At 39.0% G+C, this 17,555-nt stretch overlaps 1 protein-coding gene across 2 annotated transcripts in view; it reads left to right on the plus strand.

The window, feature by feature from the left end:
• LOC311438989 (uncharacterized protein) overlaps positions 1–17,555 on the plus strand; it is a 42,441-nt gene that overhangs the window by 17,365 nt on the left and 7,521 nt on the right. For both annotated transcript variants that reach the window (XM_084524123.1, XM_084524122.1), the window contains exons 6-9: positions 12,437–12,615; positions 13,054–13,141; positions 14,215–14,396; positions 15,960–16,068. In XM_084524123.1, the coding sequence (XP_084380249.1) occupies positions 14,343–14,396; positions 15,960–16,068 (163 nt within the window). In that variant the 5' untranslated portion in view covers positions 12,437–12,615; positions 13,054–13,141; positions 14,215–14,342. The remainder of the gene's footprint in view (positions 1–12,436; positions 12,616–13,053; positions 13,142–14,214; positions 14,397–15,959; positions 16,069–17,555) is intronic.

A 17,555-nucleotide genomic window follows, 5' to 3' on the forward strand; every position in this document is an offset into this window, starting at 1 on the left:
TTGTCCAGACTTTTGGGATAATCAAGGACATATCCAGCTGTACCAGACATCTGTCAGACCCATGAATCATTTCAAGTAGCTTTGCAATAGCCAGGCAACTCGAGCAAAGATAAACACTCTGGCAGCACACAGCCACAGGAAAAATACTGCCCTGACCAGAAAACATTTACCCACTCAGCGCTGCGGGCCCATAGCTCAAAGCAGAACAGGGCTTTCTCACATCTTTGATTTTGGAGGGAGCACACCTTTGTAACATTTTCTTCTTTAGTAAGATGATGCCTGAAATGCACTACACACACACCTTCATCAGAATTAGTGGGGTAAAAGGAGAGTGAGGCAAAAAGGTATGCAAAAAACAAAGACAGAAATAATCTTACTGAATGCACTGTGACCTCTTTTAAGAAAGTATTTGTATTGTTTATGTTGAACTGAACTTACTAGTTCTATGTTTTGTAGAGTTTGCATACACACGGTGAGCAAGTTGTTTGCTCTAAATGTGCATCAGGATTAGCAAGGAGCTAGAGAGCTCCCTTGTACGTTCCTGTTGCTGTCGCCTCATTCACGTCCTTGTGTTGGAGACCTGAATGGAAACAAGCTGTGCTTAACATCCTGGGGAAGACCTGTGGGCTGTCTGAAGCTGTGGCTTTGCTGTGCCACTGCCACCTGTGTGGCTGTGGGCAGGCTTCCTCCAGCATGTGATCTGGGTTCCCCTTCCCATTAGGCAGCCACACACCAACATCTGCACATCTTGCACCACACACTGGTATCTGTCTGTTGGGTTAAGCTCCTGTGTATGTGGGTAGGGAGTGCTGCTTTGCCTAGCACATTGGTTTGCAAAGATGAGTGAAAAAGACAGGATAACAGAAGACAAAATTTGGTGAGTCAGTTTCCCCTCCCTGTTTGAAGTGACCACAGTCCATGGAACGGATCAAGGAGGAGGCCAGCTTGTGTTCAGACAGCACGGGCAGGCAGCAAAACCATATGGAATTGCTTCCAATAATTACATAAAGATGCTATTATTATACTGCACAGTGATGAAGAAGATTTCTTAGTGACTGTGAGATATCTGTCATGCAAATACCTGCCAATAGACTTTGAAATGTCATTCTTCACCTGGATTTTGAAGTAGTTCAGGTGTTCCTTTGTATCATTTGGATCACAGTGGACAGGAGAGAGAATTGTAGCAACTGGAAAGCTTTGCTAAGCTCCATCCCAGAGCCCAAGGGCAAAGCAGCACTGGCAGGGACCCCTGAATGTTGTCACCAGGGAGCAGAGGGGGGTGGCATGGGAGGAGTTGTTGAGCTGAGGGGTGCTTAAAGCAGTTGGTGAGTCTCACAGAGCAGAGATTGATTTGCTGCAAGTGGTGTGAATGCAGCAATTGCTTTTGGAAAGCGAGAGGAAGAATTACTGGTGAGACATCAGAGGTTGTGACTGACAGATTGGTAGCTTTCCAGTGACAAACTAAGGGTCATTCAAGTATTTGGGGAGAAAGAGTGAGCCCACCACAAAGAAAATGCCATGTGTTGAGGTTGCTTCTCATTATGAAGATGAAGAATTGCATCTTGAGAAGTTGACAGAGATGTTGACAAACTGTTGCTGCGTCCTCTAAACTTACATTTGCCTTTGTCTCCTGCTTTGACCTTTTTATATCTTACCATTGCTGCTGCAGTTCAGTCCCAGTATTACTTAACCTGGAAACTTGGCTGATTTAGGAGCCTGTGCTCCTTTCTTAGTAACGAAGGTCTTCCTCTCATTTTCATAAATGGTGTATTTTTTTGTTGTGGTACTGTAGTAGATTGCCAGCTTCTATATAGTCTTGTTTATAGAAAATACTCATTTGGAGTAATCAAGTGCACTATAATAAAACAGTGTGCTTGAGCCTGTGTACTCTCATTTCATTTCTGAATTCTCTTGGCATCGATTTTCGGCAAAAATACTGAGCTACAGTGTATGTAAATCTGGTTCCTAATCCTTAATGCATTGCTTAATGCATTTTGATATAATGTTGATTCTTTTGTAAGTTTTTGCCTCAGTGATTAAATTCTTGAACTACACACAGGAAAACCTCGGATCCAGTTTTCCTTTTGTGGCCTGATGAGTTCTCAGGTTTGGAATTGTATGTACCGGTGGAAAACAACATCGCTGTTAGCCATCTCCGCATCCCTCCAGCTGTGTTGGTTCCTTAATGTCACCATTTGCATTGCTAAATAATCTGATCACTGATAAGAGGGAGTAGTTATTGACTGGAATAGGAAGCACTAACACCCCTCCCCCCTACATCTATTTGATTTGTAGGTTATTTCTACCATTTCAATTTCCAGAGTTTGTTTAGAAAAACATTGAGTGCAAATATCCAGTTGAAGATTTGATTTATTGTAAAGCTCTTTTTAACATCTTGTAGTAATCTCTTCAGCTTGTTGCCTACCCTGTCACTGTCAAGCTTACTTTCAGTATCTTTATGGAATTGCTCAGACCCTTTTTTTGCTTTAAAATAATCGCTAGCTGGCTAATTGCAATTCATTTTCCCTGTGATATTCTTCAGGCATTTGCAGCATGTGCAGACCTCCAGAACCAGAATTCTCCCTACGGCCAAGAGCCCTCAGCATGTTCATTATTTCTGTGCTGAAAGCACTTCACTAATTTTGCTGTGTTGCAGCAGGGAACCTTTAACTTTATTTGCTTTTATATGTGGCTTTGCACAGTCGTATCCATTCATAAATGTGAAAACTCACTTCTCTTACTTCCTTAAAGTGTACATATAATTCTTCCACTGGAAACCATTTGCAAACTGCCTGGTTATTTTTAGATCTTTATGCAAAATTACCTCCTTAAAATACATTGTTATTGTATAATAGGTTCACTAAGGCTGTTACTGTTCTCTGTTCTTGTGGTTTGATTTCCAGCAAGTTCACTTCAAGTCAGGAGGTCAGATTCTTTGGACTGGCTGAGCACTGTCAAGTACAAATAGCAAAGGTCCTGAAGGATTCATCATCACAGGATATCCTGGAGGCCAAAATTATAGATTAGTTTTAAAAATGATTAGACAAATTCATAGATATTTGAGCAATTTGGTATTAAATGCAATGATCCAGAAAAATATTCCATACAGCAAGTCCATAACCAGCTGGTTACTATAAATCAGGTTAATATATCTGAAGAAAATAATTCTGCATGTATCTTATACTCTTTTCCTAATGAATGAGAGCTGTTGGAAAGTACTGACTTAAGTGGATATCTGTCCTAACCTACTTTGTACATTCAGGCAATGCTTGTAGCTCTCAGATTCTTCTAAGGTGATTTTCAGAAAAGGCTAAGTAAGGGCACATTAAATCTAACCCAAAGTATCCTAAAATATCAGAAGAGTTGCTACGACAATATGTCTTGTCTCAGCATGGAGAGTTGCATCTGCAGTAACAAAGGAGCCTCAACAGCCTAAACCCCTCCCAGTCATTACAGTAATCTTCCATCATGAACAGATTCAAAGATCTCCAGGAAACAAAAAAAAAAAAAAAAGAAGAGAGAGAATATGCTTCATTAAAGCTACGTCTCTACCCCTTGAGCATACAAGAAGAATCTGGCCCTGCATCTTTAGCTTGTTTAAATCACATAAAAACTTAACTATCTGTTATTGCTTTTTCATAATCCACTTTAATTGTCATTGATTTGTATGTTCAGAAAGTGCCCTGAGCTGACCGAAGCATTTTGTGTGTGTTTGTGGCTGACTACCTGCTCTGTAGTCCCTGAACCACTCTATTCAGGGTCCTTGCTGAAAACCTTTCTTGGGCAAGATCTCCATAGTTTCCAGGCAGGTTTTTGCTCGCAGTGCAAGGATTACACCAGGCAGATCCCTTCTGTATGCATGTTCAGCTGTCACGTTGTTACCCTCCTCCTGGCTTGCATCCTCAAAGGTCATCTACACTTACAAAAAGAACGAATGTATTTTACCAACATGAACTAGCAAAGGGTTATTTAATCAATTATGCAGGAGCAGATTTATTACTGAGAACAATCTGGATAACTACATCACACAAAAATCATATTTAACCAAAAGGACATATAACTTACTGTTATGGAGAGAGAAATAGTGTTTAATTCCTTGAACTCTGTGAGGAGACTACTCCAGTGGAGACAAGATCAAGAAACCCTTTAACGCATGCAAATATATTTCATGTTCTCTGCTTTCCAAAAGCTTGAAAACTTTCATTTTAATTTACAGTTAAGCTGCTGGGCATTTGAATAATACACTATTTGGTGTTTCAAATGAAAGTTCCTGAGTTTGTATGTTAAAATAATAGAATACACAATAATATTTAAAAGTAAGGTATCTGGGCAAAATTTCCATTCAAATAGAGGGTGGGTGAAAAGGACAGCAAAATTTTCTTCTAAATGTCACATGTCAGGGTGACCAGGTTGAGTTTTATCACATGCTGGCCTGATGGAGCATGCCTCCACCACAGCAGGTTTAAAACAGGGGTTATTGCCCCTGCTGAACTTCAGTAAAGATGAGGCCTTGCATGGCACAGGACAAGAAGCTGGGTACCAGCTGAATTTTAGGAAGCTAGAAGCACAGGGACTGAGTTGTTCAGGATGCTGGACAATTGGGTCTCTTGTCCTAACGAACATTTCAGGTGGTGGTGGGAGTGTGTTTCACTGTTTTTACACAGAGTTGGAAATTTTCACTCCTTGGTAAAATTCTTGTTAATCTTCAAAGATTTCTCATGTAGCTACCAGTGCTTCTTGTGAGACATTGAAGCCCTTTCTTTGTTCAAAATGTTTCTGCTTCGTCTACTGTGGTGAATGAAAGTCACAGGTCTCAACCTCCTTCAAGGGTGTAAATCCCTCCAGAGAAAGCTGCATTTTCATTGCTGTGACTGCTAAGCCAGGAAATCCTTCTTCTTGGCCATGTCTGGAGCATGTGCCCTCCACTGGAGGCTGTCAAAATTTACAGCCTGTTTTAGTTGTGTGAAATGGCTAGGATTCAATTTACACTTCGTCTGAGTATGCTGAGGAGCAGTGGGGCATTTTGATGAGACTGGCTCATGGCAATTACATGCAGATGCCCAGTGCCACTCCTTTGGTCACAGATGATTGTTTGGCCAAAGGCAGTTAGGAAGAGGATGTCTCGCTTATGTCTCCAGGTGCAGAGCCTGGCCTAAAACACGAGTTGGATGCTAAGGAGCAAATAACAGATACATCAGTGAGTGGGACTGAAGCTAACACACATCTCAAGGAGTGAGACAGGGGAATAGCTGCAGACACCTAGCACTGAAAAATACAGCCAGGACAGCTCATGTGCCTGAATGCCAGATTCTGCAGTAGCAGAAAAATCTCAGTAGTTCAAATCACGTGAGCCCACAAAAAACATTAATTAACGTGTTTTGATCTTATATGTGTCAAAAATAAGAAATGAAGGGAAACACTAAGAACAGAGAAAATACAATTAAATTTCTTGAGTACTGTCTGTCTTGATAAATGATATAGTTATTCTTATGACGAAGAAATCAGAAGCACAAGTACAGAATAAATAATACTAATTTATTTAGTATTATTGACAAATGCCATTTTATATTACTATTATTTTTAATATTAATAATACTACCTTATATGGGTTAGATAGAAAAATATCTTGTATTTTATTTGTACAAAACAAGTTTATACATTAGGAAAAATAGACATTGTCTTGATTGACAGAGCTGCTTGAGAACTGGAAAAATGTTGGTTAAAACTACTGATTTTTTGTTTCTGGATGCAATCAATATTTTTAATCTCTTACTAGTGACTTACTGGGCCTAAGGGGGGTGTGTGGGGGGGGAAGAAGCACGTTACTTTTCAGAGCATTTTCCTTAACTATTTAGTAAAGACAATGCTGTGTCTATGGTGTACGCCCAAAAATGTTTGACAATTCAAAGATGTTTAAGTTTATAATAACTACAATGGATGGATGTTGTCATTTTCACATATTTTCTAAGGACAAGTATCTCAGGCTTCATTAGAAAATCTGAATTTAGCTCTTCACTTAATATAGTGTCATTTCATTAAAAATAATAAATCCATGTTCTCAACATGAACTTAATATATACTGTCTATTCATTGACCTCAGTATGAACTAAGGAGTCAGATAATCCTCAGTTTATAAGGCATTTGGGGGAGAAAAAAAAAGTGTCTATATCTATCTTTTATTCTCTCCTCTTTTTTTTTTTTTTTATTTTAATGGCTTTATTCTGACAATATAAATAGTGTCATCTCTACAGACCAAATTGAACGTGTTACCCAACATTATATCATTTGCTTTAATTAAAATAAATTGTGTTTATTTAATTAGGGCACAACAGGAGCTGAATGTGAACATCCAAGGGCAGAATTTGGATCGTAACCTGTATTTGTCCATCAGCAGGTCATGGACAATACAGAACATTCATTTACTTTGAAGGACTTACTGATATGCTGCTTGGCATGCCTTTTCATAACCCTTTGTTCCTAATGCACCCCATCCTGTGAAGGTTGTTGATAACATCCAAAACCAGACTGCATTTCTCTGAAATGAAATTAAGTTTTTGAAATCCCAAACATTTGTAGCACACAAAACTCTCTCAGTGAGTTCTCTAGGAGATCATGTTCAAAATAGCAGTAGCCTTTCTTCTGTCCAGAAAAGCCTGTTGGCTTTTACAGCATGCCATTGAGTGGAATACAGAGCAGCTGCAACAAATTATTTTGTGAACACACAGCTAATCAAGAGCTGTTTCTCTATGTTGCAGCTCACTCGAGAAGATGGTTGTTTGTTTACAGATAACTCATAAACTGAAAAAGAGTTAAACCATAGTTTTGTTAAGAAATATTAAGTGTTATGGCTTTGCTATGGAATAGCAATGTTTTGAGCAAAATTTGATTATGTGAAAAAAATATATATAAACAATATATTGGTTCTAAATTCTGTAGGCAACTTATGTATCATGGAAAACAAGTTAACATCACACACAAAACAATAGAAATAGGACTAACCCCTCCCTTCTCTATATTGTAAGGCTCTTAGCTTGGTCTATGAAGACCAAGCTAAGAAAAGATGCTACAGAAGACCCCATGGGAAAGGTCTCACATCTTCAGGTTACAGGTCTCTGAGCAGGGGCCTGACACTTTCAACGGAGCCCTCTTCTCTCTCTTGGTGAAACTGTTTCTAGGTCGGTCTGCAAGGTCCCTCAAGCAAAGCAAGGCTGGATCTTTCTTTCATGCAACTCATAAATAAGCCTGCTTTTTACAGAGGCATCTTTCCTGAAATTCATGCACGTCTGTCCCTGATTTACCAGTAAAGAATGTGTTCCCTTGTACATATGCAGTTGTACATTTGCATTTGTAAAAATCTGCCTCTAGTTTTCACTTAGAGTGGTGACTATTTTAAGCTATAAGTGTATAATTAATCTGCCATGAAAATTAGTTGTTTATTTATTATGTAAGTATGCCTTTTATTAAAACTGCTTTGTGAAAATCTAATTGCCACTATAGTAATATAGCATAACAGTCCCTCACATAAATACATTATTATTATGTACAGTCACTTATCTGTGAACGAGCTCTGCTACTACTTTCCTTAATTAAGGATACAAAGGGCTCCTTCATCTTTGCATATTCCCTTGCTAGGACATTGATACTCATTATTTCCTAAGTCCAAACACTGAAATTGTGTCAAGAATGCATCTATCACTAGACGGGTACTTATAGTCAGCGGAATTTTCAACTGCGTCAGCAAATTCAGCAATTTGCAATTTCGGTATGTCTGACGTGTTTTTATTGGTGAAGATCACTTTCAAATACCAAGATCATGAGAATGATTCCGTGGTTAGTCTCCTCAGCAGCTGAATGTAATGACAGTAATTAACAGCCTGTGATTAGCAGCCACTCCAGAAAGTCTTTGAATGTTAATTTGCTTCAACTAATATGCAGCACTTCTGTGTAATGAGATCTATGCTATAGGTTCACAGTGAAAGCAAATTATTTTCCAGCATTTAATCATACAAATGATTCTCAGTTAATCACTTGAACAGTAAACCTCAATGTTCTAATAAGTGACATTTGTTTTTCTGTCATTTGATTTATTACAAATATAGGCAACGGTATGGTATATCAAGAACTGCTTCTTCAAAAAAGGTCATGAACACACATGATATTTCTGTGGATCACATTGTAACCAAGGTGATATCATTTTATCAAAGCAAGCTACCTTCAGCCTTCTCTTTGTCCTCCTCTTTTTGGTTCTCTACCCTCTAGTTTGCTTTGGGGGTACCTTTCAGTACAGTATCCAAAGTATCACCCCCAAACTGTTGTCCCCTTTCTGGGCTGTAGGTTTATAGGAAAACCAAACCAATATCAATTCTAGCTTTTCTCTCGAAGTGATTGCAGAGTGTTGAAAAGGAGCGAGATAAAATGAATTTATATTGCCTGGGAATAGGAGAGACCATGAAAAAAATCACAGTGCTACATTCCTTTGTGTCTCACATGTGCTAAGGATAACTGTACTCTGCTGTTAATGATGAAACTATGTCCTAGGTGGAGGAGTCCAACATGATAGAAAAAAATGTTTACTACGAGAGTATAAACTTGAGAGCAAATGTTTTCTGGGTTCTTCCAGCTGCTTGGTCAAGTATTCATTGTGGGCAGTGATACTAAAAATTGCTTTTCTCCAAGGCTGTGTTCAGAAATCCATGAGAAGTGCAAGACTGCACACCCTGCCCTTCCTGCTGCCATGAGATGAACACTAAAACTGTAGACAGCTGAGTGCCACAGGAGATACCTGCATCCCTCAGAGAGTCAGAGGGAAGGGAGTGCCATGCATAGTTGGTGGCAATGGCCGTCTGATTTGGTGGTATCAGCTCAGGGCTGCTAATGGGCTGCTTGCTTTCTTCCTCTGGAGCCCTCTGCAACAGCATGGTCTCTTTGTGGGCCCTGGGGCGTTCTTATATGAAAACGAGTGCAGATTTGTCCATGCCCATTCATGATACTGTCCATCAGTACAACCTTGCTCCACACTTCATCTTATCTAGCTCTTTGTCATGATAATAACACCAGCAGCTTCATTTTGAAATATTGAGTCCTGGTGTGAATATAACACCACCCTTAGGTGGAATCAAAGCATATGCTAGCCCTAAATGTCTTAAGAAATCTGTACAATTTATTATAATTTGGCTATTTGACTGAATTTCCCTCTTGGAACCGTGATCTAAAAGCAAAGCATATGGTAGTAACCTAGTCTATTTTATTATTTCAGACATCCTTGGCACTTTGCAAGCATCTTTGCCTGACGCTTTGTGCAGAGCATGATTCCTTGTTTGGGGAAGGGGTGAGCAGGGAGCATGGGTCTGACTCTGCAAACTGGCACCTGCCAACAGGGACAGGTTTGTAGCTTTTTTTAGCATCAGCCAGCCAGCAGAAGAACGAGAGGATTTTGAAAGTCAGCATTCCTACAGATAGGTAAAATGAAGGGGAATGGATTCTAATCTAATTGTAAATGCTCTGTTTTTAAAACACTTCTTGTCAATAAATCCTTCCATTAACAGACATGCTGACAGCCCAAAGTATGGTCAGATCAGGAGTCTGGCTGCAGTTGTGATATATTTTCATCTTTCAACATACAAAAATTTGTAGAAAGTAATAGATTGAAATGGCTGATTTAAAAACACGTTCAGTCTTGAATAGCTCTTTTTGGTAGAAATACACAGAATTTCCCAGACTACGGCATATTTTCTGCCTTTTATGTTGAGCTTAACACCTAAAAAAGATCCTATCCAGAAACCGATCTGGAGGTTGAGCAAAGGATTGAGACTGAGACCTTGAGCCACAATTATGCTTTTTTGATCTGGGTTATGTTACTAGCAAATTTTAACTTGTATTCTGATTACTGCTCTATGTATTTCAAACTGCTGCCAGTCATATGCAGGTAAGGAACTTTCTTAGTTTGTATTACTTTACTGCCTTTCCAGCCCTGAATCTCCTTCCATTTTTCTAATTATGGCCCTATACAAGCTACTGTGTCCTCTCCGGATATTGAAAATGGGTACCACATATTGCTTAATCTCTTTATTAAGCTAAGGTTTAAATAAATCTCCTGGGCCCATGTTCAGGTTAATCAAGATTAAATCTTTTTCTTTTTTCTTTTCCTTTTCCTTTTCCTTTTCCTTTTCCTTTTCCTTTTCCTTTTCCTTTTCCTTTTCCTTTTCCTTTTCCTTTTCCTTTTCCTTTTCCTTTTCCTTTTCCTTTTCCTTTTCCTTTTCCTTTTCCTTTTCCTTTTCCTTTTCCTTTTCCTTTTCCTTTTCCTTTTCCTTTTCCTTTTCCTTTTCCTTTTCCTTTTCCTTTTCCTTTTTCTTTTTCTTTTTCTTTTTCTTCTTCTTCTTCTTCTTCTTCTTCTTCTTCTTCTTCTTCTTTTTCTTCTTCTTCTTCTTCTTCTTCTTCTTCTTCTTCTTCTTCTTCTTCTTCTTCTTTTTTTTTTTATAATTCAAAACAAAACAACAACAACAAAAAAAGCTTTTGAAATATTCTAGCTCCTGGTGCACTTTCCTCGTTTCTTCTTTTTGTTTATTTCTTCCATTTATAAACTATATATTAAAAGCATGCAGCTCCATCCACTTGTAGAAGTATTCCTCCAATGCTATCATGAGATTCACTAGTGATGTTCTGTAAATGCCAGCCAAAATCTATCTGCAAGAACATCTGCTCAACAGTGCAAAACTGATGTAATTACCAACCATCATCTTTTATCCTCCTGCTGGGGCAACTGCTCCAAAGCATGACTTTTTGCCCTGAGCTAACAAGATCCAGAAACTTGCTGTTATGTACAAGTCTTACTGCAGAAAACTAACACGGCTGATACACAAATTCTCACAGGATTTTTCAGTAGTAAGGGGAACAATACCCAAGTGACGTGGGTCTCATGGAAACATTTCAAATTTTTTGTTTAAGATTTCTGTGTTTTTGCTGCTTTTGGTTCACACATTTTTATTCTACGGGATTAGCTTTAATGCTTGGCAATGACTGTACTAAAGAATTATTTTCAAAAAAATATAAATATAGTAACTGAAAGGATGTCATAGATGCTCAAATTTGATTAATTAAATTATAAACGGTTGTCATCTACATGTGTGTGTAAACAGATGTCAGATACTAGAAGCTGGACATACGGTCATTAATGACTCACTGTTTTTCCTATAAGCAAATGTACTGCTTATGGCTCTGTTTGTGGATGTGATATGTTTCAGAAAGCTGCAATAGATACCCTGTACTTTTCAGCAACTTTTTTCTATGTACTAATGTCTTACTCTCTAGGAATTGCTTCCAACATTTCAAACTTCCAAAACCTTTCAATTAATTACCATTTTGTCTCTTAAGCAAGCTGATAGAGAAATGCTTTGACTTCCCTTGTGCTATCCATCTGACTTCCAGAGAAGACACCTGCTGTTGTGGCAGGTTCCACATCCAGTGTCTCTGGATGACTCTTCAGTTATCACAAGTGTAATGTGCGCCCAAAATGTAAAACCCCAAGCACCTAAGAACATCAAAATTTATGGTTGCAGAGCCATACATTTCTCAAATTACATTGGTTTCACCTCATTCCTGGAGCTCTCTTCCTTGAGTTGGACAAGTTCTATCTCAACATTACATTGGGAAGAAGACAGGATTTTGACTGTGCCTGCATAACCTTTTACTTAAGTACAGGGAAGATCACCTAACCTATGATTTTCAGTCATACTGTTTAAAAAAAAAAAAAAAAAAAAAAAAAAGATCTGGATTGCTGAAATGAAATCAAAACTACAAAAAAGCTATTCATGAATTGATAATACTTGATGTGCAAATGCAATGCATTGAGGATGAGGTTTCTGTTGTATTTGTACATGAGTATATTTACAAACCATAGCTAAACTTCTGGTGGAGAAACCTGGCAGCATTGCCTGCCTAAAAATGCATACCTGTGGGACTGAAGGCAGAAGTCCAGCAGCCTCTCTGCTTCTGCATGCCTATGACATCCATCCTAGAGATTTTGATCCTCCCTCAGACTTGCAGTGGGACGAGTTCTGCCTAGCTGAAGCAGATGGGGCTGTGCTGCAAGGAACTGTTTTCAGTCAGGTGTAGCAGGGTTCCAGACATGCAGATATGGAGCCCCTCTCAAAGGTAGTACAGGCAGATGAATACTGGTACAAAGCAGCACTTCCTGTGATGTACATAGATTTCCAAGCAGAATGGTGGGTTTTGCATGCTCTCTGCTATATTCTCACGTCGAGTTATTCATAATCAGCACATATTCTCAGTACTAATGTCAGTAGAGCTATGCTGTGCTGCACCAGCAAAGAGATTCAGCCAGGCTTGGTGACTTAAATATTTCAAGAGCACTTACCTCTTCACTCCATTGCCCCAGACTTTCTGTTAAACCTGTTGATATTTTTATTTCTTTGGACAGCCTTCCTATCTCTAGGTGTCTGCACTTCATCATCTGAGGAAAGATGCAATTGCAATGACAGAACTAGACCTTGTTATGCTATGAGTAATATTACACACAGTCCGGCACTTCTGGAGGGAATCTCGAGCGCTGGTGCTTTATATACATGATAAACAAGGGGAATTTGGTTTGCATTTGAGGTAATTTATTGTATACGCCGCTTCATGTGTAGCTGCTGCTGTGCTGTTCTTTTATGCCAAGATTCATTACGTATAATGGCTTAGCTAACATCTCTGGGACTTCTTAGAAGATGTGTTAAAGAGCCCTAAAAGAAAAGTATGCAGATGATAGCCTCCCATGTTTTTTGTAAATGTTTTAAACATTTGGAATGTGTCATTAAAATTTTAAGAGAAGGAACAGAAGGAAATCACAGTAGTGAATATTTGCTTCTTTCTGCTCATTTTTGGATAATGAATTTTCTGCTTATTGTAGCATATTATGTCGTTCTTTGTCTGTTGACTAGCAGAGGGCTCGAACAGTTATCATATCAGTCAGTAAAAGCAGTGTCTTGTAGTACTCAATAAATATTACAGGTATTCCTGACTCTCTAAAATCTTTCTGCTTTGTGTTTGTTACAGAGATGGAGAGCAAAAGTAAAATGGAGGTAAAAGTCCATCAGATCAGAACAGTGCACCTAGATCCTCTCAGCAGTGCCTTTGCAGAGAGGTAAGTGATAAGGAAGGGTGAGCTGGGAGAATCACATTGTAGAGACCACTGCCTACATCAGACAGCTTACAGTCTGGTTATAAAAGTGAGCTAAATTCCCAGGTGCTGTGCAGCTACAGGTCTAATAAACATTGGTGGTGAGAGTTGCCTAAGTGACTGATGAGCAGCTTTTGCTCTGAACATTGATAAACTTTGAGTGCTAGGGGACCAAACCACTTAAACCACTTGACCCCACACTGCACCTAGAGCTCCAGTTTGAAGCATGTAGGGCAGGGACGCCTAATCTGTCTCCTTTCTACCCATGTTCGCACAACATTGTATAAATATTTTAGTGCTACTTTAAGTCCTAAGCTTAGACTCTCAGACAGGCTTGCAGTCTATCATTTGGATGTTCTGGCTATGGTCTGCTGGGGAAGCTCTGCTGCAGGCTCCATTACCAGGATAGACAGGTCATTCTGAGGTACCTCTATGCAGCATCTCTTGATTCAGGCCTGTTCTCATTTCTCTGGGCTCTTGGTGTCCACACTACACTGCTGGCCCCATGGATGGTTACTTGCAACTTCCAAATCCAGTTTGTGTTGGGTGAGTCTATCATTCATGATCACCTGAACTCATTGTGTATGCAAAGCTACCGCTGGTAGTCCCTCTGGTGTTCCCAGCTCCCTGTGTTTTATTTGGGTTTAGAGCCAGTGATCCTTAATTTTTAGAGTGAGCCTCTGAGACTCCGCTACACAGTTCCTAATACAGGATTCAGTACTTATATTTTATTTAAAACTCAGGGCTTGTTACTACAGCGCTTTTAACATTCTAATATACACATAAAATTTTTATGGCTCACTCTCTTCCTGAGAAGTCTCAGATATAAAACAAATTTTCAAGGAGGAAAAAAAAAAAAAAAAAAAAAAAAGCATACAACAGACATGCTTTGCTTTAATTTTGGGCCCAGAATGGTATCTTTCTATGTGTGAATGATATCAATGAAAGCAGAAAATACATTTCCAAGAACAAAGCATGAGGGTATTTTAAAAAGCAGTTTATTTCCCTGCTGGCCTCAGACTGCTGGTCCCTTGCAGGTCATGGGCACAATGGAGAGTCCCTTGGTCAGGACCTGGCAAAGACACGAGAGAGAAGCTCGTCTCTCCTTACAGTGCTGCTAGTGTTCCTGCTTGTGCAAAGCAAGCAGGAAGCCACCAGCGCTGTCATGGCTCCTGTTCCTGCCCAGGTAGTTGTTGGCAGCAAGAATGATGGCTACAAGGTATGTACAAATGGAAATTTTACCTGGGAAATGGTGCTGTCTAATGTTTTTGTGAGTATGAAAAGCCTAAACATGCATCTAACCCAGTGGTCTTCATCATGGGCCAACCCACATTCATCTGAGATTAGCCACAAGCCAAAGTGAACCTTGGCTGAAAGTGAATCAAGCAAGACCAGAGCCTATTTTAATGTTCAAAAGAGTTTGATCATCTGTTTGTTATTATATTAAGATATTTCAGACAGTTCTTCAGTGTTTATTTATCCACATTTTTCATCCACTTCGACAATATATCATAGTAAAAATGCTAATTATTATCATTCTTACTAGTTTGGTTTGGAAGAGTGAATAGCATGGGAAAGCTGCTTATAGCATATTTCCACATGGCTGAAACCAGGAATTACTGGAAATCTCACGTGAGAGAGATTCTTTGGCTCTTTTGGGACTTACAGACCAAAGATATTTAGACACATTAAATTGCAACTTACAGATTTTTATATTAGCAAAACTAGGATGGCTGAATTTTCCAAGATTTTTTCTTCACTAGAAGAACTTTGGTACAGCTCAAAATTAATTATACATGCTTATAAATATGTGAGTGAACACCTTACAAGTCTATATACAGATTAGATTTATAGAGTACAATTCAATACTATTTTACAAAGCAATAAAAGCATTTGCCAATTCTCATGAAAACCAACAATATCTTTGAGTTGTAATAATGCAAATGTTTAATAAATAAGATCCAGTTATCAGCTTCATGGATAGCACAACACAAAATGTTTTCTCATGTCTCTATGTTCTATCTTTATTTTTACCAGCCTTCTCAATTCACCGTTAATAGTTCTCCAGTTTTTGTTGTTGTTTTGACAGTAGACCTTGGAAAATTGTTTTACTTTTCTTACTTTGGATTTCAGGATATGTGGAAAGGCTATTTATTTTTTTGAGGATGTCTGGCAAGGAAATGGGTGTTGTACAGTTCAGTCTATTTGCATGTAGTATGACATTATTTATTTATTATTATTTCTTGGTTGAAAGAAAACCTTGTGATCTACTGTCCTGAAAAGCTGTTACAGTGGGTATTTTCCTGTATTTACTCTGGAAAAACAAAGCCAAATTTCAACGTGATATAAAAAGATGTAAAAGAATCTAGTTTATTTTGCTGGATGCTTTCATACTAGACTAGTAGCTTTCACCTGCTACTTAACATCAAATGGCAACACAGTGCTTAAGGAATGATTTATTTGTCAAAGATTAGGGTTTTTTCTTCCATAGGAGATGACACAGGGTGTAACAGCTCTAGAAGCAGGTATTGTTGATTCTAGCTACTTCATATGTGAAGTTCAAATTAACACCAAAAAGATAATATATATATATTCCCCTTTGCTAGAATTCTCTCATCCTTTGACAGAATTCTTTCAAACTGCATTCCCAATTCCTCCAAGCTCCAAGGAGGAACTCATAATTCATCAGTGGCCAGACATCCATATGTGCTTATATCAGGGCAAAGCACCTGCAGCAAACATTGCAGTGTGTGATTCTTGGTGGATTTTAAAATGCATCCAGGATTTGGAACTGACCTGGGAGGTGAGTTACTGCCTGCTTGGCCACATGTTGGCAGGACCCTCATCGACCTGCAGAAGACCCACCTGTGGCAGTGGCAGCAGTCCCTTTTGTAAGTAAGAATTGTGTTCTTTGAAGTTTGTTGTTGTCTTGATGTTGTATTTGGGAGCATGGATTAAGTTAAATATTGCATTGGCTTGGAGCTCATGCCACTCTGCCTCACCAGAGCCAGAAGGACAAGCGGACAGGTCGTTTTCTGCTTTGTTAAGAGATCTGAAGGTCAGAGCATCAAAATGGTAATTTCAGTCAGAGCCAGCCTAGCTGCTCTGCAGTCTAACAGAGTTACTGTAGGCTGTAGGTCTTAATGCATGCAGAGACTGTGATCTAATTCTAAGCACTGCTTGTTGGGTCAGATCTGGTTGAGTCAAACCTTGATGTTTCATCCCATCAGGTTGTTCCTGAGAGGCTGCCTCCCTGCAGCAAATGAAATACAAAGAAGGACGGAAATGGAGCCCTTGCTTTGCTGAACAAGCACAAAACTTCTTGTTAAGGATTACCATTTAGAAAATAATCCACAGTTGCTTTTAGTGTAATCTCAGCAGACATACTATATTCACTATTGAAGCTTTTGCATTACTATCAAGTACCACACAAAGGCAATCCTGGCAAAAAAAAATGATAGGGGTAAAAAGTGGGGATTGGAAGGAAGAGGATGCATTAATTTCTTCTTGTCGCTCAATTAAGTCCAGTAATGCTAAGTAGCAGGATGTTGTTACAACAGGAGGGAGGCACTGTTGTTAAATCAGTTTTATCCTGAAACGAGAGAGGAATTCGCCATGGCTTGATTTCACATGTAAATACAAGAATTTATTGTGACTGTATAATAACTAATAGTGATTTGTAGGCACTTTAAAGAACAATAGTATATTTAAAACAAATATACAGAGGCATTTAGAACCTTAATATCACCCTCCCCTGATGCACAAGACTGTGCCCAGCCCCAGTTCACTAACACTAGCAGCAACGGCATTTATATAGCAATAGTGAGTAACATTTTTCAAGATATCATAGGTACTGTACTAGTAGAAAAACAAACAAATTAGCAAAATGAAAGCAGAGCACAGCACTTAATCAGGTAGTTGTCTCATTTAAATCAGTGGGTTGACTCATTTTCCTATAATTGTGCATGTTTTTAAGGTATGGTTGGTATGTCACGTGTATGTAATCTGATAATTGTTTCTATCCATTTCCCTTGGATTTGTCCTACCTTCAGGGAAAGGATTCTATTCTTTTGTTACCTGTTGTAGGGTGGCCAGCATAGGTAGGTGCAAGACAAGAGCTTGTAAGCACTACAATAGGATGCATAGTAACAGTCTTAGATTAAAACAAGTTAATTGATGCTGAAGGGATGGCAAAGTGCATAAGTTGCCTTATCACAGTGATACTGTGGCAACCTTGCAGTGAAAAGTGATGGGGTAGCAGGATAAACAGCCTCTGCCACCTTCAGTGAAACCAGTGGCAGCCAAGCCAGGTAGGCACAATTACAAGCAGGGAGCTCTGGCAAAGAGGGGGAGTGCAGGTGGTGGGGAACAGTAGTAA

The sequence above is a fragment of the Aythya ferina genome, assembly GCF_964211825.1.
Source record: "Aythya ferina genome assembly, chromosome: 6".
Lineage (NCBI taxonomy): Eukaryota > Metazoa > Chordata > Aves > Anseriformes > Anatidae > Aythya > Aythya ferina.